General features: G+C 38.2%; 1 protein-coding gene across 2 annotated transcripts in view; it reads left to right on the plus strand.

Annotated features, from left to right (window-relative positions):
• The window catches only part of EFCAB11 (EF-hand calcium binding domain 11), a 177,726-nt gene that overhangs the window by 55,546 nt on the left and 98,478 nt on the right, over positions 1-23,702 (plus strand). Inside the window, exon 6 of one of the 2 annotated variants that reach the window (XM_068541783.1) lies at positions 21,249-21,370. The exons of the other annotated variant lie outside the window; for it this stretch is intronic. Coding sequence (XP_068397884.1) covers positions 21,249-21,345 — 97 coding nt within the window. The 3' untranslated portion in view covers positions 21,346-21,370. Of the gene's footprint in view, positions 1-21,248; positions 21,371-23,702 lie in introns of those variants that run through there. 2 annotated transcript variants of the gene reach the window in all.

Consider the following 23,702-nt stretch of genomic DNA (forward strand, 5'->3'; position numbering starts at 1 on the left):
ATAAAAAGATTCTTAAAGAGCACTTGGTGCAGTCTCTTATTTTACACATGCGAGTTTAAATAATCCACCCAAGGTTGCACACCGAGATGGGCGTAAAATCAAGGTTAAGAACAAGGTCTCTCAGCCACAGCGTAGTGTGCTCTCCATTGCAGTGGTGTCTTAGTCCATTTGGGCTGCTGTAATAGAAGACCATAGACTGGGTGGCTTAAACAACGGAAGTTTATTTCTCATAGTTCAGGAGGCTGGGCAGTCCAAGATCTAGGTGCTGGCAGATTCATGTCTGGTGAGGGCCTGCTTCCTAGTTCACAGACAGCCGTCTTCTCATTGTGTCCTGACATGGTGGAAGAGGCAAGGGAGCTCTCTGGGGTCCCATTTATAAGGACACTAATCCCAATCATGAGGGCTCCACCCTCATGACCTGATCACCTCCCAAAGTCCCCACCTCCTAATACCATCACCTTGCAGGTTAGGTTTCAACATAAGAATTTCGGGAGAATACAAACATTCAGTCTGTAGTATATATGTTATAGAATCATGGCTTTACTGTCTATTTTTATATAAAGTTGGTGTGTCTTTTTACAGCTAGATTTCCTTGACTGATAGGTTTCAGTGCATTTGGCTTTTTTGTTCCTGGCATCTTTTTAGTTACTTAGCGTCAAAAGGACTGTTTATCATACTTCCTTAAATTAGTTTTATGGAAGTAATGTACACTGTTTTCCTTCCTTATTTAACTAGTGTTTACATGCTAGTCTTTCCAGCAGGTTGTATAAATAAGCTAAGTGTTACGGTAAATTATTCCAAAGTGGCATATTTACTCAGTGCCAAAATATTATAATACCAAATGATATTTCCAAATCATTTGTATTAATTTACACTCCAGTCATCAGAATGTGAGAGAGTCTGTTGACCTGTATCTTCTTCAAGACTTGGTATTGTCAGACTTCTTAATCTTTTCTAGTGGAGTGGGCATAATAACTCATCATGGGCCTGATTTGTATTCCCTGATTAATAATGTTTCATCTATCATATCTCTTCATGTTTGTTATATATCTGTATATTGTCTATCTGTATATTGTAAATATGTCTGTCATTTTTACCCATTTTTCTTCTGCTGCATTTTCTGTTGATTTGAACCTGTTCTTTATACATGTTCTTGGGGCAAATATTTTGTCAGGTAACAAATGTCTTCTTCCAGTTTGTTGCTCGTCTTTCCACTTCCTTCAGGTATCTTTTTTGAAATATAAATCAAATTTAATTTGTTTGAATTTATAAATTTTTTTGTAGTAGAGTGATTGTGTCTTATTTAAGAAACCCCTTCTTATCTCAAGGTCAGAGAAATACTCGTATTTTCTTCATAATTTTTAAAGTTTTGCTCTTGTAAATTAAGTCCTTAATTCTTCTAGAGTTGATTTTTTAGTATGGCATAGAGTGTGTGGGAACCTAATTTCACTTTTTTTCCATATGGATAACCAATATTTTCAGCTCTTTTTATTGACTGCCCTCTTTTCTCTACAGCTCTGCCATTCTGCCTTTGTTTATGAATTTTCTATTCTGTTTCTTTGGTCACTTAACCTATCCCTGCACCAATACCACATTGTCCTTATAAAATCTTAATATCTATAGGGCTACTCTCCCTCTTTACTTCTCTTCTGCAACAGTGTATTGGTTATATCGAGCCTTTTGTTTTAAATTCCAGAACTGGCTTATTGAGAGGCAAAAACCCTGTTCACATTTTAATTAACATTGCATTGAGTCTGCAGATTTTCTGGAGAATTGACATCTTAATGATATTGCCTACCTATCCATGATTATGGTATATTTTCCATTTAATTAAGTATTCTTTAAAGCCTTTCAGAAAATTTTTATAATTTTCTACACCATCACACTACCAGTATCATCATCATAATGATTACGGTTGTCACTTTCTGAAGCACTCCTAACGGTTTCCTGTGTGCCAGGCCTCATTCTGTTACTTTGTATTCAGTCTTCCTAACAACCTTATGAGGTAGTCCTAGTAATATGGGATATTTCACACAGGAAACTGAGGCACCTAGAGGTTAATTGACTTGCCCAAGATCCTACAACTAGTAAATGGCAGAGGCAGGTTTCTAAACCAAGTTGCCTGGGTATAGAGTTTGTGCTTTTAATCACTACTCTATATTGCAAATAGGTTTTTCTCTTTTTGTGTTAGATTTATTCCTACATATTTTATAGTTTTTTATTAAGATATAATTGACATGTAATGTTGTATAAGTTGTACAGTGTGTTGATTTGATACATTTATATATTGCAATATGATCACTGCCTTAGTGTTAGCTAACACCTCTCTCAGGTAACATAATGATCATTTCTTTTTTGTGGTGAAAACAATTAAGATTTAGTCTCTTAGCAATTTTGGAGTTTATAATATGGTATTTTATAGTTTTGTTGGTATTAAAATGGTAGCTTTTGAAAATTGTTTTTTAATTACTTACAGAAACAATTAAATAGAAATGTAATTTATTTTTGTATATCAATCTTATATCTAGTAACCTTGTTAAATTTATCTGTAGATTTTTAAAGGTGTTTCTAAGAAGATTATGATACCAGTAGAAAATAGTAACATCTTCTTTCTTCCTTTCCAATCCTATGCCTTTAATTTCTTTTTCTGGACTTAACTACACTGGCTAGTACTTCCAGTGTTGATAATATCTTGTTCCCAGACTCAGGGAGAAAGACTTCAACATTTTATCACTTACTTTGATCATAGCTATAGATGTTTTATAATTATATCCTGTGTCAGATTAAAGAAGTTCCTCCCTAGTCTAGCACAAGAGTTTCTGTCAAGAATGGGCATTAAATTTTATTACATACTTTTTCTCTATCGAGGAGATGATATTGGTTTTTTACTTTAATCTGTTAATGTGCTGAATGGCTTATATATATGTGTGTGTATTTGTGTGTGTGTGTGTGTGTGTATAAATGTAAACACAATTTGGTCATGCTATTTTTTTTGATACACAGTTGGATTCAGTTTGCTAATATTTTACTTAAGATATTTGTGTGTGTGTGTGTGTACTGTCAGTACAAGACCATGTTAGAACAAGTTCACAGGTTGAAATTTTTGTACCCACTCAAGGTTTGCTCAGATTCAGGGTACCAGTCTACATGAGGGCAATCAATAGCCATAACCTTTCGGAGATAGCCTATCATTTTTTCTTTTATTTTTCGTTTACTTCTTTGCTCAAGGCAACTTCCATCTTACCCTTTGGGTATCAGCTTAACATGGGAAAGTTATCCTATGAGATGATCCATGTTGGGCAAGCCCTGGATCTTGACTCCTGGTCTCTTCTCCCATGAAGCCACGAAACCAAAGCTCAAGTTCAGATATGGACCGACACCCCAAGGCAAGAGTGGCCTTGGGATGCTGAGTTTCCACTAACCTCTTTGGATTCAAGCTGCCTCAAGAATATGGCCTGTCCCCACTATCTTTTTAACTCAGTGCCTTTGAGGTAGTTTTGTTCTAGTATGTTATTTACCATTTGTGTGTTTTTTCAGTGGGGGAGTTGGTCTGACTATCCAAAAATAGAAACTCACATGAATTATTAAATACTTTTTCTCTCAGGCTTTTCTTTCTAAATTCTCTTTTCCAGATATTGATTGTTTAGACAGAACATTAGATTTATTGGGCAGAGCATTGGATTTATTAAGTTTTGGGGAAGACTAACCACTTACTTGTAAGAGATGATGAAAATATATAAAATTAGTGATGCATTCCTACAGTTTAGTGATTCTGGCACTTTAGTTATGCTGTATCTTCTATTGCTGTTTGAAGGATGTACCCAAGTATTTCTGACCACTTATTGTTCTTGTCTTGAATGTCATTTAGAAAGGTGTAACAGCTAAATATTTATTTTCACGTGACATGAAAGCATATTATCAGGAAATAGCGGTATAATTGAATGAACATGCCATTGAATCTCAACTTGTTTTTTTCATCCATTATTTATGAAAAGAAACAATACAGTGTTTTCTATTTTCATCAAGGTGTTATATATAAAAGTCTCTTTTCTTGAACTTGACTTCCAGATTTATTAAAATGCATTTTTTACTATACTTATACCTAGGGTAAAATAATTGCTAATAATAATCTATGTCTGAGTGTGTTGATGGGGCCCCAGGACCACCACCAGCTTTGATGATTTGCTGGAAGGACTCAGCATGTAACTGTACTTTCAGCTGCGATTTGTTACAGTGAAAGGATATGAAGCAAAATTAGCAAAGGGAAAGGCACACGGGGCTCAGTCTAGGGGAAACCAGGTGCAAGCTTCCAAGGGTCTGTTCTCAGTGAAGTCACACAGGATGTGCTTAATTCCTCCAACAAGTTGTGACATCATGTGTGAAATGTTGCCACCCAAGGAAGCTCATTAGAGACTCAGCACCCAGAATTTTTATTGTGGGATGATCACGTAGGCATTCTCTGCCTGGCGTGTACCAAAATTCCAGACTCCCAGAAGGAAAGCAGGGGTTCAGCATAAACCATATTGTTGCACAAAGAGTTTTCAGCACAGTGATCCTCTCTTATGACTTAATGTTGGTGGGAGGCCAGCCAAGGGCCATCCTTGTAAGCAGTATGGCCGTCAGGACAGCTATGTTAACTCTTTTCTGCACATGGAGTCATGACTAAAGTTTTTAAAGCATTTACTACGTGTCAAACACTGTTCTTTATTCATTTCATCCTCACAACGACCATTTCTTAGATGAGGAACTGAGACACAGAGAGGTTAAGAAACTTGTCCAATGTTGCACAGCTAATAAGTAGAAAGTCAGGATTCAAACGCAGGCTTCAGAATCCATGATTTATCAAACACTTTATTGATTTTTAAAAATTATTTTCATTTTGTTCCACCTCATGGATAAGATGTTTTATACATTTCCATACAGCTATGATTCAAAGAAATTGTCTCCATATGACCTCTTTTAATCTTCAGTGTTGTTTCATGGCTCTTAATTTTCAGATTTGGAAAATCATTCTAATTATCATATGCAAACCTTTCCTGATCTCATAGGCTTTCCTCAGCCTTTGTGTTTCTGGATTAGAGGATCTGAATTCTTTTTGTTTTTGTTTTTCCATCTTCCTACAGAAGGCTTGTCTGGTTCTTGACCACTAATTTTAGTTCCACTATTCTTTCTATACCTCCTTTTGGCATCTTCTGAGATGTAGCAATTAGAACTGCAAACAGGGAAAGTATCACTGCATCATGGTTTATGAACAAAGACAGGACAGCATTTTCTGTTTTATTTCCTTCCTTGTAATTCTCATTGTGTTAACCACATTGTCTACCTCAGTATATTAGACAATGACGTAGGTAATAGTCTTTAAATACCCCTAGATGGCCATCTGGGATATAGCTGATAACTAATATAGCTGATAGAGCTTGCCTCTCTGTAAGTCTACTTTAGATTATTTTTTTCTGATTGAAGTGAAGAGATCCACTGTTCACTATATCCATTCCCAAGAAAATACATTATAGCTTCAAGAAAAGTTTGATTATTAACACATGTGCTGACATATGATACAGATGTTTAATGTCTTACTGTAATATTATTTTACTGTTCATAGTCACCTGCTTTTTTGATCCCTGCATTAGCTTGCTTGCTTTATTCCATAACATCTGTTACCAAGAATATATTTACAGTCTGTTGTCTTTTCTAAATGGTTGGTACGTATGTTAGAAAAAGGTTGATTTTTACTGGTGTCATTCAGAAAGTACCTTGAGGATTCCTTGTTATTTTATTCTCAGTGTTATTTTATTTCAGTATAATACCAAAGTACTATTTTTACTGAAATACCAGATAAGAAGTCAAGCTAGATGACTGAGGTGTGATACTTAAAGTGCTCCTGGATAGGAAACAAGGTATTTCTAGTTTTAACTGTTTTAAAAAAATTGTAAAACTTTTAAACTACTACTTGAGGATAAATGTCCTTGTATTTCTATAGGCTTGGTAAAGCTTACGTCTATTTTGTTATGCTTATGCGGTCCCACGCATCTGGTTGTTCAAGACATTAGCTACCTTCTGTTCTGGGTCTTTGCACTATGGTCCCCTGTTTAAACATTGCATCATCAGAGAGGCCTATTGTATCTAAAGTGGCTTCACCTTATCCCTCCTTCCCCCTAACAATAAATCTCTACTACCCAGTTTTATATCATTTATGGCACTCAACCAGTCTCTGAGACGATCTTTTTTCTTTGTTTGCTTACTGTCTGTTTCTTACACTTGACTATAAAGTTCCATGAGAGCAGCGATGCGTCTGTTCTGTCTTGATTCCTCTGGATATTCAAGTTAGCACAGAGCACATGGTCATTCAGTTCTTGTCGGATGAATCAATGAATTCATTTATTAAAGACTACAGAAAAGTAAGTTATTTATGTTAGATATAATATTCGATCTTTACCAATTCAAGTGCATCAGATTTTCTTTAAGTTTCTTAGAGCTTGAGGAGGATGTCCAGACTGGCCTTGGGTTTAGTTTCCAGTAATTAGCTAACTAAAAAGTTAATAACGTGTATATTTAATCTCTAGGCTTGATCAAGTTTTCTGATTCTTCAGACTCTGAAGATTTTGTATCTGTTATAAATCACGACATCTACAATAAACCAGAACTCCTGCCAAATTTTAGGATACCAAATACATACTTCATTTTTTTGTGTCCATTGGAAATATTTTAAACACAGAAAAGCATAGACAGTAATATAATGTAACACTTGCATTTCAGCAACTTAGCTTTCTTCAGTCTTAACATTTGCCATTTTTATTTCAGATTTTTTAAGAAATAAAATATTACACAAAGAGTTGAAAACCCCTATGCATCCTTCCCTGATTTCTTACCCTTTCTCTCTGGAGAGAACCATATGATCTATATTTTGGTATTTATCAATCTTGTGCATGTTTTAGTATGACTGCATAGATATTTATTCACAAACAATCCGTTATCTTGTTTTGCATGTTTTCAAATGTTTTGTACATGGTGTCGTACTGTATGTAATCATGACCTTGATTTTTTTCACTCAGCATTCAGTTTTTGAGGTTCATCATAATGATACATAGAGCTCTTGTAGCTCATTCATTGTCACTGCTACATAAAATCTCACTGAAAGGTAATTCTGCATTTTATTTATCCATTTGCTTGTGGATGGACATTTAAGTTGTTCAGTTATTCAGTATTTCAGTTAACTGTGCAGTAGGTTTTCTTGTATCTTTCCATCTGTACTCATGTGCAAGAATTTCTCTAGGACAGTGTCTTGCAATCTCTTTCACCATATTGCATTCAGAGACAATGAGAGTATTTATAAAAGCACATTAGGTAAACAGACAAGTTGCTTTTAGCTCAAGGCAAACAGCCTGCCTGCCCAAGAGACTTTGGAGCTCAGTATCTTGCCTCACCTGCAAACCATCTGTGGCAGTTTGGGGGAAGCTATCTTCTAGAGCAGGAGTCTTTGTATTTCTCTAAAAGGGTTCTTAAAAACTATGCATTTCCTTGTGCATTTTTAGAATGATAGCTAAAACTTTTCAAAGTAAGTTTAATGGTTGCAAAGCATAAAATTTCCAGTGTATTATAAACACTGACATTTAAAAATAAAGCTGTTATGTCACTCTTAAGTGTATCAAGTGGACCTTACATACCACAGTGATTTGACAGTCGTTATTTTTCTTTCAAAAATGTGTGAACAAGCATTTAAAATTATGTGAAAAAGTTCTTTACCAATTTGAAATTTTACATCCTTTCTTTTTGAACTCACATTTCAGTTTTTCTTCCCCCACTAAGTTTCATCCTAATGTGATGTTTTTTTCATCTTTTTGGCTTTCACTGCCAATATTGTAAAGTCAGGTTTATTAAGGTATAGTTTACAGACTGTAGAATTGTCCATTAATAGTTGTATCATAGTCATATGGGTTTTGACACATGTATACGGTTGTGTAACCAGCACCGTAATCGACATATAAAATATTTCTATCCCTTTCAGTTCCCTCCCTATACTCCCAGTCTCTGGCACTACTGACGATGATGATGATGATGATTATTATTTGCCCCTATGTTATTGCCTTTTCCAGAATGCCATGTAGATGGAATCATACAGTTTGTAATTTTTTGTCTCAGGCTTCTTTCCCTTTACATAATGCATACGAAATTCATCCATGCCGTTGCACATATCAGGGGTTAATTCCTTTTAAATGCTGAGTCACATTCTGTTGTACAGATGTACCAGTTTATCTGTTCACCAGTTAATGGACACTGGGTTGTTTCCAGTTGGAGTGATTATGCATGACACTGCTATATAAACATTTGTGTTCAGGTTTTTGTTTGGATATTTATCCTCATTTCTTTTGAGTTAATAAGTGTGATTTCTGAGCCACATGGTAGGTGTATGTTTTAATTTTATAAAGAAACTGGGAAACTGTTTCTGAATCGACTGTACTGTTTTGCATTCCCGCTAGCAGAATATGAGACTGCCGTTTGCTGTCCATTGTTACTAGCACTGGGTATTATTAATTTTTTGTTTTGTTTTTGTTTTCACCCATTTCTAATAGGTGTATAGTGGTATCTCATTGTGATTTTAATCTGTACTTCCCAAATGACTAATGACTTGAACAATTGTTTCCTGTTCTGTTCGCCATCCACACCTTTGTAATGAAGGGTATGTTGAAATCTTTTGCTTATATTTTATTTTATTTTTTTTAAACTACTGAGTTGTAAGAGATTTCTGTATAGTCCAGATACAGGTCCCAGTCTGTGACTTTCATTTTCATTTTCTTAACATTTGCTTTTAAAGACAGAAGTTCTTTATTTTGATGAAGTCCAATTTATCAATTTTTTATGATTCATGCTTTTTTTGGTCTTATCTTATTCTTTGCCTATGCAAGTGTGATGGTTAGTTTTATGTGTGACCCTGGCTAGGCTGTGGTATCCAGTTTTTCATCAGACACCAGTCTAGATGTTGCTGTGAAGATGTTTTTAAGATGTGATTAACATTTAAATCAGTAGACTTTGAGTAAAGCAGAGGACTCTTCCTAATGTGGGTGGGCCTCATCTAATCAGTTAAAGGCCATTAAAAAAAAAAAAAAACAGACTGAGCTTCCCTGAGGAGGAAGGAATTCTGCCTCTAGACTGACTTCAGACTTGGGAGACTGTAATATCAACTCTCTGGTTTTTTTTTAACATCTTTCTTGGAGTATAATTGCTTTACAATGGCGTGTTAGTTTCTGCTTTATGACAAGGTGAATCAGTTATACATATACATATGTTCCCATCTCTGTTATTTTGCCTTGATCTATTTGTCTATCCTTGTGCCAATACCACACTCTCTTAATTATATGGCTTTATAATAAGTCTTGATATCTAGTAGTATAAGTCCTAGAGCTTTGTAATTTCTTCAAAATTATCTTGACTGTCCTTAACTCAGTGCATTTCCTTATAAATTTTCAAGCTTACCTTCTTAGCCACTATGTTCTACTGCTCCGTAAGTTTTATTAGCTTTCATTTTAATGAAATAGTCAAGAGAACCAAGCCGATTGACTCCAAAGCCTATACTCTTAACAACTACACGAGCTGCCTCTCAATAAGCCATAGAGTTTATAGACAGACATAGCTGGCATGTTTTTATCATTTGTTTTAAGTGACTAACATTTTTTTCCGGTTTATTATTTAGTTTCCACTCTTATTTTTCAACTCGTTATAAACCACCTTCAAAAGAAAAAAAAAAATGGAAGCAAATTCTCAGTTTAGGATCGATTTGAAATATGGTAAGAACCTTTGACTATGAGATCAATTAATTTGAGCCCTTTCATCTGACTGTGCAGTCCAGTATTCAAGAGAAAGGAGTCATACAAATAAATATTAAGAAGGGTATACTTGCAAAGTTTAGATTAAATAGAACTTGAAAAGTATTAATAGGCCAGATGTGAAAAGAGGATATACTAATATTAACATGTGTACCCATACACATCTCTTGACATTTCTGATAGAACAACTTTGTTCCAGAGAGTTTATCCATAATGAATCTTGCTTAAACTTATTCTGTAACTCTGTTACATCCCTGTGTTCTAATAGGCGAAGAATCATCACTTTTTTCTTTTTACAGTTAGAAAAGCAAGACCTTATAAGGTTATGACCAGAGTAAGTCAAGCTGAATATCAGGTAATCCTGTGTCATAAACCCGTCCACACTCTACTCAGAAATCATTGTTTTCAAGAATAATGATAGGAGCAAGAATCTATATGAGCCCAGCAGTACAAGTTAGGCTACAAGTTAGCTTGGTTTGGTAAAGGTAAAGTGTGCTCTTTGTGTTCTTCAAAAATATTTATTCAGACATATATGGAAAAGAAAATTATGGTATATGTAAGTAATTGACGTGCTTAGTTTTTTGTTTTGTTTCTCGGTTTTCTGGGGGAACTTTTTGTTTTGGGCAGCTTGCCATAGCTAAATAAATTAAATGCATTGTAGCTCATTGAAAAATAGAACAAATTTAAGTTGGGTAAGTGAAGTGGTTTCATAGGATTATACCACAGTCAGTATTATAATCACTACAGTAAGATGAGGAAGAGCACAGAACAGGTGCTATGGTCCTGAAAAAACCAACATCTGGAAGAGCAAAAGTGATAAAAGGAAAATAATAGGAAGTGACCTAAATTTCATAAGAAATGTCTTTAAATACAAAAGAAAGAAGTAAGGCAGAGTAGACTAAGAAGAAAAATAGTCATATGCTATGAGCCTGTCCACCAGAGCTTAACAAAAACAATGGAGAACAGAAAAGCATGGGGCTAAATATTGAATACAATAGCTATTGAGTAGTGATCAAAGGACAGGAAGACGGGGGAACATGTTTTGAACAGAAAGAAATGTCAAAAGAAATCAGTACAGTTTAGGTCAATTCAAATGAGGTAAAGGAATAGAGGAAAATAATACCAAGTAGACAGCGTTCTAGAATAATGAATGTATATCCTAATGTTATGCACATTGCTTAACAACAAGCAATTCTGTAAAAAATGAAAAAGGAGGTACAAAAAGCAATTAAAGGAAGAAAGAGACATATGCCTTGTAAAGTAATCAGGTACAAGGTGAAAATGAGAAAAGCCAAGATGAAAAGTGAATTTAGCTCTTAAAGAAGGTTAAGATAAATATTCACATTTTTAGATTGTCTCTTAGGTCAATATTAAAAAACAGACACTGGGTGGTAATAATCATTAAATGAAATAACTGCCCAAAGTAGACCTGTTGATTGCTCTAAAAAATGTTCTCCATACTCTTTGTATAAAACGTTGAAAATAGATTTAGATATTCATATGGTTTAATATTTTAAGAAAGTATATTTTAATTCAGTATGATAAAAACAAATCTGTGAAAATGATTATTTTAAAACATGATTTAGGAAGGCGTTTGGCAATGATTTCCATCTTTCATTTTCTTATTTTGGATATAGCTTTGTACATATCTAACCTTATTTAAAATATGTAGACAGTAGGTAGCATCCAACATGTTTGTAAAGTTCAAAACTACCTTTATGTAAATAATAGCTTCTAAAGGCCAGAAGACGCATTTAAAAATAAGCAAATAAATTGATGCAGCCCGTATTCAGCAGTGAAAATAGAACACATTTCCAGTATATGAATTTAGATTTGACCTTGTAAACACTGAAAGCATTACAAACCCCAAATAATACCACAGTTACCACAGGGTTCATCTGGTGAAAGACTACTGTCTCAAAATATTCTTCAGAGTCTGTCCCAACTGCAAGCTAGAATTTTCCTCCTATCTTTTGAAATAGAGTCTCAAGTCTTTTTCCTCTGACCCATGTAGTAAGTGATCAACATTCCACAGTGTTGGAGAGAAGGCGCAGACTTAATTACAAATGTAGAACCAATTGAACAGAAAATGGTAATAATCAGGCTCTTTTTATTCCTGAGTTTTGGGTCCTGAATGTTGTTACTCACGATATAGCCTAACAGAGCTTTCTGTGAATTAGAGTTCTTCCTGCTCACTGTTTTGGGAGTGATCAACTAAAGTGCACAGTTGGGCTCTCAAAATAGTTACTCAGTGACTTAATATGTGCAGGGGTGCCTTCTGAGATACTCTTTTTTTGAGATAGTACTTAAGAGTTTACCCATTGCTAAAGCTGAGTACTTTTAATTAATGCAGCAGATCAAAACAACTGCCATACCCTTTCATAGAGTAAAATACCATATCATGAAGTTTAAGACACCATTGATTCTAGGGCACCCTCATATCATGTACCACTAATGAAAAAAAATTCTGCCCATTAAACTATGACAGTGCTAAGATACCAGTTATTGTAAGATGCAACCACAATTTTAGAGATTCTAAGTTGTGGGGAAATGTGTCCTGATTATAAATGAAATAAGATAAGGTGCACCTTAAACCCTTAACAAACATTTCATAGCCACCTGGTTCTGAATTGTTTTCAGATTTCCTATGTTAAATGTTATCCCCATCCAGTTTGCTTTATTCTGCCTTTTAAAACCCTCTTCTTGGCCTCTATTGCCCTATTTCCCTAGATGTAACTTTGATTTCACTCAGAAAGAATTTGGGATCTACCCGGAGAGGTGGTCTCTAACCGTCTCAGTTACACATCCCTCCCTGACCTGTCCTAGTCTTGTGAGAGGACGTAGACATCACGTGTGGATACTCACTGGGCTCATTTCTTGCCTTGTGAGCAGGACTGGGCATCAGGGCATGAAGACCCAGCTCCAGGGCCATGATCTCTACATGGTAGGGCCATGGTCTCTACATGGTAGGGCCATGATCTCTACATGGTAGGGCCATGATCTCTACATGGTAGGGCCGTGGTAGAGCTCTCATTCCGAATTGATTGGGCTCCTTCTAGGTGCCTGGCACTGTGTGGGTGCTCTAGGTAACTTATGGCTGCAGGCAGGGAACTTGCAGTCTGGTGGGAGAGTAAATGCATAGCGAGGGACTCGAATTCACCTAGCTTCGGCCATGACAGGTGTTGCCAGGGGGTAGAGTTCCTCTTCACCTCCTTCTTGATTTCCTGTCCCCCTCTTATTTTTCCCCTGACCCAACTTACCCCTTCATGATATCAAATGAATATAATGTACCTCACCTTGCAGAGAAGTCTATGAGGGATTCTCCACCAATGGGCTGCCCGCACCCATGACCATACTTTGAACAGCAAATTACTCTAATCCAAATCAGCCACCCCAAGTGGGAGTTAGAACAACTCATTGTAAAGATGATGTTTGATTTCATCTTGAAGAAATAACATGTCAAAGAGGCAGGCCCAGCACCCTCTGACCTTAGGATGTGACCACCTGCTTAGTAGTACTATTCCCGCCTGTCCCTCCTCCTCCACCACTACCAGCACCACCGCTACTGATGATGATGATAAAACCCACCCTGAACCCTGCATCACCTCCAGCTCCAACTTAGCCAAGCTTCTTGCAAGAGTGATCTGTGCTTGCCATTTTCGTTTACCCCCTATCTCTTTACTTGTCAACTCAGTGCAGTACGGCTCTCACCTCTGACAGCTCTACTGCATAATTTTGCTGAGTTCACCAATAAGCTCCTAATTGTCAGATTCAATGGATGATCTTAAGTCTCTGACCTCTTTTCAGCATTCAACCCTGATGACCACTCCCTCTTTGAACACCCTTTTCCACTGATGTCTGTGACAATCCTCATTCCTGGGTCCCGTCCTACCTGTGCATCCCTTTCTATCTCCTTCACTGGATGCATCCTCCTTCCAGTATTCTCCTTTACACCAGTATACTTCCTCTGGGAGACTTCATTCACAGCCTCCACTTCCACGTGGAGGACTTCCAGTTCCCTGCCTCGATCTCAGTCCTGTTTTCTGAATTCCAGACCCATGTCTTCACATCCTACTGAGCTGCACATGTTCTAATGCTTGATGTTGTCTTTTACCTCAGAACTGCTGATCTTTCTCTTTTCTTGTATTACTTTTCTTGGTCCATGATATGGCCATCTACCCAGTTACCCATACCAGGATCCTCTAAATCAGCTTCTTTCTTGACCACTTATACCAACTGGTCACCAGATTTTGTGTATTCTACCACCCAAGTCTGTCTCAGGTTTTTTCCTCCTCACCATCCTTGATCCAGGCTGTCATGGTCTGCCATAACAAATGCCACAGATGGGGTGGCTTAAACAACAGAAATTTATTGTCCCACAATTCTGGGGCTAGAAGTCTGAGATCAAGGTGTCAGCAGGGTTGGTTTCTTCTGAGACCAATGGCTGTCTCTTAAGACCCTGTCTCCAAATAGAATCACATTCTGAAGTACTAGGAGCTAGGACATCAGCATAGAAATTTTAGGGGGACGCAATTCAGCCCATAACACATGCCCTTGTCATCTCCTTACTAGCTAGTTGTATACTCTCCTGATCTGTTTCCCTACCTCCAGTGTCATCTCCATTCTAACGTGGCCTCCATTCCGCCATCCAAGAGATTATTCTGATTTCAAATATGAGCACATTACTCTCCCCGCTTAAAACTCTTCAGTGGCTCCCGATTATATAGATGGTCTAGATTCCTTCAAATGGCACGTCCTCATTATCTGCTCCAGGCACCTTCCTACTCAGTCTGTGCTCCAGCCACTCTGAAATAGCCGAAGTTCCCTAAAGGTTTTGGACCTGCACCTCTGTGCCTTTGCACGTGCGGTGCCCTGTATCTGGAATTTTCTTTTTCTTAACCCTACGTCCCTTTGTTTTACCAACTCTAATTCATTTCAGACTCCACGTAGGTAGCACATTCTGCAGGAAGTCTTACTTCAGAGTGACCAGGAGGAAATATGGCAAATAGCAAGAGTGAAAAATGAGGGGAACTTGTTAACATGTGAAAAAGCCTCTCTTTCATTTGAACTCAATGAAAAAGAATGTGTTAAATGTAAGTCAAGTTAGTTGTGATAGACTTTTCTCATCCTATGGAGCCCCTGAAATTTTCTTAAAGGACAGATGATAAAATGTATATCTTCCTGGGCTTCCCTGGTGGCGCAGTGGTTAAGAATCCACCTGCCAATGCAGGGGACACGGGTTCGAGCCCCGGTCTGGGAAGATCCCACATGCCACGGAGCAACTAAAGCCCGTGCGCCACAACTACTGAAGCCCACGGGCCTAGAGCCCGTGATCTGCAACGAGAGGCCACCGCAATGAGAAGCCCGCACACCACAACGAAGAGTAGCCCCCGCTCACCGCAACTAGAGAAAGCCCGCGCGCAGCAACGAAGACCCAATGCAGCCAAAAATAAATAAATTTAAAAATATAAAATAAAATGTACATCTTCCTTTTCATCATCTACTGATACTTAGTCAACAACTGAGAACCCAGCTCATCATCTTTCATCACTTCCTAACATCGCCTTCCTAAGTCAGGAGCCCTGTCCACAGGCCTGTAGTGAAGCACGCACGCTCAGCAGTCTCTGGTCTTCAGCCCTAGACACACGGTAACAAGGCAGCTTTCCTCCAGCTTTTCTGAAAAATGAGTACAAATTGCAAGAAATGCTGTACAAATTGCGAGCTGTCAGTACATTAGTAGTGACATTAGGAAATCTGATGGAGTCAGAAGGAAAAGGTGTAAATTGCAGGATAATATAAAGGGGAGGTCAGTCTGTTAGTAATGCAGGGAATGTGATGGACTTAAAGAAAAGGCATAAATTACAGGGTAATATAAAGAAGAGGTCAGTACATCAGTAACATGAGAAAACTGGCAGATTTGGGAAGAAAAGGTGCAAATTGTAGGATAATGTAAAGTAGGGGCTTCACTGTAAAGATGAGCTTACATCATATCAAGGAAGCTTGCTGGCCATGCAGACCGTGGCTAGAACTTTCAGTATTTTTATAGTTCTATCTCACAGCAGATCTTTATGTCTTTTAGAATTATTAATTAAATTCTAAGCTAATATTACAGAGGAAAATTATTGTTCTTGCTTAGTAGAGAAAAGAAAAAACAAACGGAATCAGAAAGATTTCCTCAAAGCCTCTGAAGTCCTGAACCTGTAAAGCACATATTTATCAGCTGTAATAAACAAGTATCTTTTGGGGGACCCTTTCCTGCACATCGTCACACATTCCTCCACGAGGCTCTGTAAATATGATTGTCACTTCTGGGTTCAAGATAGAATTTAAAACAATCATACCACTAAAAACGTTTTAAATAAAAATTTTAATTGAAGTATAACAGATAATGGTTGACTATGGGAACTCTATGGATCTCTCTTGTTTCTACACATCTTATGAGTAAGGCACTGACTGCTTTTTGTTCCACAGTCTCTTTTCAAGGATATTTGTATAGTGAACATCCTTGGAAGATGGAGTTAGTGTCTCCTTCCAGAACAAAAGGCAGGCATGCTGGGCTCCTTAAGCTCAAGGTCCCTCTTCTGTGATGCAGCCCTCTGTGTGCACAGGCATCTATCTGAGCCCATCCACACCACCCCGTAGAATCTGGGGGTACAGGAAGCTGATGCAAATGTGTGATGCTCATGCTGTTCTCTGTGCCATGAGTAATGAAGTCCTTTGTCTCTGAACCAATAGACCTGGATCTTCTGCCAGCATCCGTGAAACTGTGGTGAGCTACCGTGGTAGCTTGCAAGGAGGCTGAATTCTCAGGCCCTTCACACTTGTTAACAGTTTTATCAACAAGGATGGGATGCTGACAGTGACGTGGCTTTCTGGAAGAATGATGAGGAAATCATGGTTCTTAACAGGAGATGGAGGAAGTCCGGGGGAATTAGTAGGGAATATGTTGTCCAAATTATATGGTCAACCAGGCCGTAGGGTCCTCTGCTTTGGTACTTGTTGATGAAGAGCTGTCAGGGAGGTGGTTGCAGTAGATTCACAGATAGCTGTCCAGAGATGTCTGGGTTGTGCTACCTCTCCTCCAGGCAGGAGGACTTCCCCACCAATATGGCAGGCAGCCTCAAGTCCACTCCATACAAACTAGTTACGACTGGTACACAGATTCATACTGGGTGGGTAGAAAGTTCTCCCCATTTCAGACAGCAGCTGTGTAGACAGACACCTATTCTGAGAATGAAGGAAATTTTGTGACTGCTGTGGGCACAAACCGAGAGAATCCTTAGAACTTCTGTTGACTCTCTTGGGAGATGAGGGGCAGGGCACATAATGCCTATTAAGGAAGAATGGCAACAGCTGAGACATCCTAGGCTCTGTGGCGCCAGCTTCAGATCCATTTGGAGATAAAGGTCTCCAAGTTTTTGCAGTGTTTAGCCAAACTAAATAATACACACTTGAAGATCCATCTTTGCAAAAAAATATTTTGAAAAGCAAGGGAATGATAAATTCAAAGTTTAAGAAAGCGATTACTTCTGCAGGTAAGGCACGGGGCTGAGATCGGGAAGGAGCGCGCAGGTAGCTACACTAATATTGGAAATTTTCTAGTTCTTAAGTTGGGGTTGGGCTCACAGGTTTTGGTTTTATTATCAAGCTTCATAATGTAGATATTTGTTAACATATATTCATTCTTTTGTGTGTATCAACTATTACATAATAAATTTTTACGACCAGCTTAGGGAAATTTAGTGTATAATTAAAATTATTGGATTGCTATGAATGACATAGCATCTGTTAGATTTCTGTATGGATTTTGGTAGAGTAGAGGATAATGTCTTCCCTTGAGAGCCCTACCACATGCAACAGGAAAATGGTACATCTCTATACCTTTGTGTGAGAAATACTGGAGAGGTTCGGTGTTTGACCTTTCTTGGACAGTGGATACATCATGAAATTTTTGCAAATTAAGTGCTCTTGTATTTACCTAAGCTAAGACCAATTAAGAGTTATTTTTAGCTTGATGTCTAATTCTAGATACTGTTCTTTTTCATTATTCCTAAAAACAGACTGTAAACACTTTGTATATTTATAGTACTAAGAGGGCATTCCCCATGCATTTGGGAAATTTGGGGAAATATTATATGTACTCTACCAACTTCTCTGTCCAAGGGGAATGGAGAAGTCTTTTTTCCTTTCCTAACTCTGTCTTCTATCTAGTCTAGAGAGAGAGAGAGAGAGAGAGAGAGAGAGAGAGAACAAGAGAAAAGCAAGGGCTCTTCAAGCCTTTCTCAGGTGGCGAAACTCTAAGGAGAATTTTGTCCTTCTGTGTCCCCCAAGAATGACTGCAGCTCCTTGCTGACAACCCCACACAAGACCTCTGGGAGCTCTCCAACCCTTCTCTAGCTGACCTTGAGAGTTAAGACACTAGATTCTTTGTGAGGTCACCCTTAGGTTGTCGTCATACTACTGCTAAATATTTTTATCACCTACTGGAGACTAAACGCTTTTCATACTTTGTTTCATTTACTCTTTTCAGCAACCCCAGGGTGGCTGTTATTATCACCCCCATTTTGTTTATTGAAGCAGGGCTTAGAGAGAAGTGCAGTAACTTCATGTTCTCCCAGACAGAATGCAGTCTGTTTGTGGATTCTACAGCTCATGCTTTTAGCAGTGTGACAGCCTTGTCATCTCATCCATTAATTCTAACACTGTCATGTGAACATACAGAATGATTTTACCTGATGGATATCAGCATGCCACAGGGTTGTGGCGATAGGAAGTTACGTAGTAGGAACAAGTGGGCAAGCTCTGTGGCCTGCAGGCAGGAGGGAGACCACGTTGCCGAGATCCTGTTACCCCTCTTTTTTAGTGAATCTTATACTTTTTCTTCTTATCAAAACCCTGTCGTCAGTAACTGGGTGGTTGATATTTTTGGAAAAGCTGGAGGTAACATTCCTAAAGTATGAGGAGGAGGGACAAGCACCTTAGAGAGATTTTTATTTTGCTAAACATGGTAGTTCTTTCACGTGAGGCAAGCAGACAGGGCATGCACACCTTTGTTTCTACGAGAAAGTAAGCTGGGTGCGAATCGTGTTTCAGTCTCTGATATTCTCGTGAAAGCTCTGAATGCTGTTTTCCTCCTGATCTATAACTGGTCCCTAGGAGGGAAGTCAATTACTTGCCATGAAATGGGCTTCAAAGGCAGAGTTTGAAGTGTCTTTCTTTATCCTTAGCTTGCAGATTTATTTTTAGTTGGCTACTGAAAAAATAAACAAATACTTTAATCTGATTTACAGAGCACTTAAAACAAGGAACTGCAGCAGAAAGATAGCAGGAGGAGCCTACCCCGGAGGGTGCCTCAGGCTGGCAGCCCCTGGAAGGCGAGTGCTGGGTGTTTATGACTCAGGAAGAGAACCCCCAGCTGTAGTGTTTCCAGGAAAGCGTTTGACAGGAGACGGTTCACTCCTCAGCTCTATGGGGTACTTTTATCTCGATATGTACTTATGCGTGCCTTCTTTTGGTGGAGCTTGATGCAAAATCAAAATCTCCTTGTAGTAGGAATATCTCATATCATAAACTTCCTGAGGACCACACAATCTCATGCGCAGTGATGGTTGAAATATAATGCATAATTCGAAACGCAGGCCACTCTCACAAGCTACGTGCAGGTCTTGGAAGATGATCAGAAAGAAACCTTTCCTTTTGTTTAGTCCTTCTGAGTTTCTCCCCAGGGATCAGGTTCTTTGAGGCAGTGATCAGATCGTACCCTGTTGATCCATCAGTTAAACAGGTGTTTATTGCACACTTACTATGAGCTTAGTACACGGTTTTCCCTTTTGGAAGTGACAGAGTATAGTCCCCAACTAAGAACGGATTGGTTTCTAACATTTGGGAAAGTTGAATCTGGAGCTTGGAGTGTGGTGCCCCGACAATGTAGTAAACTGCTGCTTAGTTTCCCAGGCTAGCCCACCAGCATCTTTAATCCCTAGAGCGAGTGACCCCTGCCCTAATGCCTGTGGGCCTGTTAGTGTTAAAATGCTGAGAGAGAAGGAAGGGGAGCTTTTCCTCTGCCTTTCTGGGCTCTAGGCTCACCCTTTCTTTCGTGTCCTCCTCCCTCAGGGGTCCCCAGAGCCCTGTGATCACACTGCTCCAGAATCACCTGCTGCTTCCTCCCCCCTCTCCCACCCCATCCCAACTCTCATTTCCTCCGTGTAGCTGATCTCAGTTGGCTCTCAGATTACACAGTGAGTTTTGTCTCTGACACGCCTGTGCTGTTGGCATTTGAACCTGGGAGTCTGAAGTTTACATAGGCTAAGTGTAGGGGGTGTGGTAGGTGGAATTCAAAAAAGGTGTGGGTCCTGTTTGTTTAGGACAATTATGCTTTTTTTTTTTTTTTTACCATCTTTATTGGAGTATAATTGCTTTACAATGGTGTGTTAGTTTCTGCTTTATAACAGAGTGAATCAGCTATACATATACATATATCCCCATATAATTATGCATTATTTAAAACTGTTATGAAAATTTTTTTAAACAGTGTTCCTCACTGATGTATTAGAATGATTTTATAAACTGTAGTTTGGCAGAGGGGAAGGACACATAAGGGTTACTGGTTAGTGAAAGGTTTGATAATCTTTTGTTCTCTGTATATTTTATCTAAGTTTAAAGAGATTTCAAAATTCAGAATAAATGAATTTTCACTTTTTTAATGAGAATGGTTTTATTTCTTACCATTTTTACTTGTCTAAATAATACAAAGCTGTACTGAATTCTTCAGAAATCTTGCCAAATAAGGCGAAATATATAATATTAGAAGATTTTTTAACCCCAGGTCCTTTCTTCAAAATAGTAACCAACTAGATTTTGTTAATATTCACATAAGTATTAAAAATGAGCATATGCATCCTCATCAACAAACATTTATCCTGTGCAGGGTGCTTCCTAGTTGCTGGGGATACAGAGAAATAGAAGGCATACTTCCTGTCCTCAGGAAACAGCATATGATCTATTTGGGGAAAAAAGGCGAAAACATGGAAAATAAATAGTAGCAGGTTATTCACTGTCTGGTTCCACCGGGTAAGATGAAATAAGCAGTTCAGAAGAGGGAGCAGTTGCTGGGGCGACGGGTGGTCCTGCAGAGGATGGGAGAGGCTCAGATACAGCAGGGAAGGGAAGGGCTCCCCAGGCCACCAGGTAACTTTGCTTTTGCAGTTGCCTTTTATTCCATTTTCCCTAAAATTATTATTGAGCATATTGTTTGATTCCAAGATTTTCTTTGTTGTATTACAGTTTCCTGTAGAATTGTTAGGATTTGGTTATATGGATCACTTCTGACCGTTTGTTATTTTCCAAAATTTCTGTAATGATTCCTTATTGTTCTTTTAGAATTGTTTTATAATGATATAATAATATAATTCTAAATTTCTTTTATAGTGATGAAGAAACTATTGCCAAAAGCAAGCTAGAAGATAAAAGTATCAACAGTTACATTTCTTGTGAAATAAATGTAGGAACCATTTCTTATCTGTAGGTGCTAAAGACTGTTCTACCTACACAGTCACTATTTTTCAGCATCTTAAAGTGTTCCAGACTGTTCCTCACTGCTGTCTTGGCTTGACACATTCACATATGAGAATTTCAGGAAACTGAATCTGACTGTGATCAAGTTGGCAGAGTTCTTCACTGGCTTTATTTGACATTGATTTGTTGGATTATTCTTTAATTAGTAAATTAGGAGTACACATAAAATTTTCCATTTCAGTGTTATTTCTTCCCTTTTAGTTATTTCCTGTTCTTTACTCTCCATTTCTTTCCACCGAGCCTGTGAGTGCCCCTCTTTGGCCTGTGAGTTCATTTTGGGTAGGAATCATTGAATCCCTGGAGCTTTGGACAGTGCTCAATAAATGTTTAGTGAATGAATGAAAACAACATTTCACATATGATTAGAAAGAAATAATAGAGAAGAGATTAGGTATAAATACATGTGTATGATTTTAATTTTCACATTTTTTTTAAAACAATCTATCTTATTAAAGCAATTTCCTGCTAGTTTTACCTAGTCAGCAGCTAATCTTGATTTGAAGGAGGTAAGATTTATGAGCCTCGCAAAGAACTTTTGAACATAAGTTATTTTGTGAGACAGCCCTGCTATCTGTGACGTATTAACACGTTTGACAATGTGGATGATCACATTTTAAAAGATCTTTGGCTTCCTCTTCTGCATAATTAAGTTCTTTTCAGAACAACTTCTACCTTGTAGATTCTACATGTGTATTTCCGACCAGTCAACACAACTACGATTTGATCATGATTACTAGCTTTTCAAAGCCTTCCTTCATTTCCCAGCAGGCAGCTTCCTGTCAGAATTCATTTCCCATTTGGAAAAATCTCTCTCTGACCCACAGCTTTCTGGATACAATTCATCCTTCACATACTTGAGTCTACCCATTCATCGTCATCCATCCTTAGCTCCTCAGATGCCAAAAGACCCTTTTGTAATTGGAGTGATAAGATCACCTAAAACGTCAGGGGAGAGAAAACTAAGAAGAATATATAAAGATTTTTGTTCCATTGATTTTCCTAATTAAAAAAATGCTTTTAGTGTGTATCTATTTCTGTTATTATAGTTTAAGAAATTGAAGTAATAACTGTTATGGTTGAAGCAAGATCTGCTTTCTATGTTCCTTCAGTCTTTATATAATTAAAATTAAATTTTGGCAGAGCTGCAGTAAGTTCAGTTCAATTTAGCAAACATGGAGATGCTTTTGCTGGCCCCCCGTATTATGGTGGTCTCTACAAGAACTGCCCTTCAGTTGCAGTAAAGCGAGTGTGAGAGAGAGTGATCCAGATATGATTGCTGAGGAAATTAAAATTCACTGTGGAAGAGGATTAGGTTGGTATCATCCGAGAAGGAATTTCATGTTGGATCTTGGAGAAAGTAGAATATTTGGCTTACAAAGGGGAAAGTCATTCCAGGTATGGGGCACTGAGGTTGGATTCAGCAAGGCATGTACTGATCCTTGGACAAGGAAGGGGCATGATGAAAAGGATCTTCATCTGGCCTCAGGCTGCAGGATGTACCAGAGAATGACGAGCTGGTCCACAGGAAGCCATGGTAACGGACTAGAGCTTAATCGATGAGGTTCCAGAGAAAAGGACATGGACATATGAAGGGAAGGTCAAGTCTTAGGAATGTTACACAGAAAGAATCTGATAGCCTCAAAAGCTGATTGGATATTGGGAAGCAATGCCAAAGCAATGCCAGTTAGCTCCTGGGGCTGGGGAGCCTGTGTGAGTGGGAGAATCATGGTCCCATGTTGGCATAAATGGAGGATTAGAAAGAGAAGCAGACCAGACAAAACCTTGAGAGGATGTGCATGATTAGGAGGGAAGCCAGGCAAGGAGAGGTCAGAGGAGAGCCAGGAACCTACAGTTTCATGGGAACAAAGGGAAGACAATGTTTCAGGAAGACAGGGTGAGCAGAGAAATCAAAAAATAAGAGGTCTGAGTTTGATTTTGTACCAGAGAAGGACAAACTATTGACCCTTGAGTAACCTCAGGAAAGTGGCAGGAGTAGATGCCAGATGGCAAAGACCCAGAAGAGAGAGAAGATTTTGTATTATTGGTGAGATTGCAAGACAAGATCCTTCCTTCAGTTATTTCCACTGATAAACCCCTTTGAAGGAAATCTACTCCTTAGCCGACTAGTGTTATGTCACAAAATTCCAGTATAGCATTAATACCTGTAGCTCTAAAATGTACCTATTTCCAACTGTAACCCCAAAACATTATTTTTACAAACCATTTGGAGATAACAGTTTTATTTTCTTTGATTCTACTCTTTCAAAATTTTGCTTATCCCGCTTGGAGATTTATTTCTAGGTCACT

This window comes from Eschrichtius robustus, chromosome 1, assembly GCF_028021215.1.
Source record: "Eschrichtius robustus isolate mEscRob2 chromosome 1, mEscRob2.pri, whole genome shotgun sequence".
Lineage (NCBI taxonomy): Eukaryota > Metazoa > Chordata > Mammalia > Artiodactyla > Eschrichtiidae > Eschrichtius > Eschrichtius robustus.